This window comes from Exophiala oligosperma, assembly GCF_000835515.1.
Source record: "Exophiala oligosperma strain CBS 72588 unplaced genomic scaffold supercont1.2, whole genome shotgun sequence".
NCBI classification, from domain to species: Eukaryota; Fungi; Ascomycota; class Eurotiomycetes; order Chaetothyriales; family Herpotrichiellaceae; genus Exophiala; species Exophiala oligosperma.
The window spans coordinates 4,182,003-4,183,988 of NW_015622819.1; the positions used below are offsets into that span (position 1 = coordinate 4,182,003).

Consider the following 1,986-nt stretch of genomic DNA (forward strand, 5'->3'; position numbering starts at 1 on the left):
CGCTAGCGCATTAGCCGATCCCGCCAACAAGGACTGCCTGGTGAGGATCTATTTAGGGTCCATGAAAGGGCACACGACCTCCTTTTTTTCCTTGCGAAATTTTAAGCTTCACCTCAATCAAATGATTGACATCGGCCTGGATTTCGAAATGCTTGCTGTGTCAATAGGACAAACCCTGGCCATCATTCACTGGGAAGCCCAAGCCGATGCCCGGGACGTCGAATTCGTCCTGGGTAGCTCTGCCACGGTCCTAGATAAGGAACAGACCAAAGATATCCATGCCAACGACAGTGTCACAACAATCAACAAGCCAACCGAAAGCTTTGTGCGCAGAGAGACTCGCCTATTTGTCCTCGACTTTAATCAAGTCCGCAGGATAACCATGGACGATGAGGGAGTTGCCTGTGCCGTTGAGGCATTTTACCTCAACGACCCCTACTATCCCCGTCCCTGCGAAGAATCGAATATTCAGCAAGAGCTATGGAACTCGTTTGATCGAAGTTACTTAGGTACGGCAGATATCATCTTAAGGGACCAGGAAGAATACCGGGTGCTTCCTCGAAGGTTTATTTCCGGTGTTATTGAGCATACCGTTGAGAAGAGAAAAATGGCATCGGCAGCTGAGTAAGACGAAGCCGAGTGGGGCTGTATGCGAGGGTGATTCTGTGTGGAAGGGTGCTTAACGAAAGGAAGAGGCGTATACACGATTACAGTGTATCAGATAGTATACTCTCGGTGCTCAGGAATAGGCTGGTACTTGCAAATTCATGACATTGACCCTGGTCAATGCGGAAGAGTCTCGACTCTCGGAGATGGATGTGGTGTCTCCAGGATCGACGGAGCTTCCAGGCAGCACGGCCGGGCTCCTGAAATGTATATCAAGGCCAACTTAGATGCATCGTTGTAGGTGTTATGACCTGAAGCCTTCTTTTCGCGTGTTGCAGGGAAGGAGACTAACCTCAACAAGATCTCTGTCACTAAACTCATGTGGTATAGATATTGCCAGTAGATTATTGGAATCCTTGTATGAAGACACCCAATGAGCTGCATAAGCTGATGTCAGCGAACTCGAGTTCGAAGCCAATATACAAACCTCATTCCGATACATTGCGCAGTCACAAGTTATAGCATAAAAGCATATAACATGGGGCTTTGGCATGCACACCACGCCTCTCAGAGTTCATTACAGGATTTGAGCTAAGTTTCCCTTTCCCAATGACCATGTCTCAACCACCATCACATATGCGAGATTTATCACAGCAGATCTCTGCTGCCACGTCCGTCTTGATCAGTTTTCTCTCCTCCAATGCCCTATCAGAGCCATCTTTCCGCTCGGATGCCCTCTCGACAACCCTGGCATGCCCGAAGACGTACAGATCGCCCGCCGCAATCTGCGAGAAGCCGGCGCAGGAGCTTTATATTTTGGCCACTTATCCGAACGAGGACATTCGATGGCTAGCATGCAGCGTTTGTTTCCTGTCTCTCTTGCCCCATTAGCGTTGCTCTGAGTGACCAACCGTAAGTACTACAGTACCATGATTGCTCCAGTCTACGGTAGATATACCATTTCAAAATCGCGTCGTTACTCCCAGTGCAGGACACGAGAGGCTTTTCAGATATCGCGGAGGATGCTGGTGTGGACGAAGGACTGCTTCGAAGAATCCTCCGGGAAGCCATGACTAACCGGATCTTCTGCGAACCTCGCGTCGGTTTTGTGGCGCACACGGCGGCTTCGAGTGCTTCGATCTGGGATAAATGAACCCTTAGCTGGGTAGGGTATACCTCGGAAGATTCCTTCCCTGCCTCTGCAAAGTGTGGTGGAGCCTACTGAGGAGTTTGGTGCCTCGGAAGAGAAGATCCACTCTGGCTGGAACCTTGCTTTCAATACTGAGCTTCCAATATTCCATTGCCTGTCCGACTATCCCGAGCGCGTTGAAAGGTTTGCAGAGACTATGAAAGCCTTGACGAGCGCAGATGGCTACCATG

General features: G+C 49.8%; 1 protein-coding gene across 1 annotated transcript; it reads left to right on the forward strand.

Annotated features, from left to right (window-relative positions):
- Positions 1–1,221: 1,221 nt before the first annotated feature.
- PV06_02840 (uncharacterized protein) lies at positions 1,222–1,759 on the forward strand (the record flags this gene model as incomplete). Its single annotated transcript, XM_016403574.1, has 2 exons — positions 1,222–1,467; positions 1,559–1,759. 2 exons carry the CDS (start codon positions 1,222–1,224, stop codon positions 1,757–1,759), a joined length of 447 nt encoding a protein of 148 aa, XP_016267471.1.
- Between the last annotated feature and the right edge of the window lie 227 nt (positions 1,760–1,986).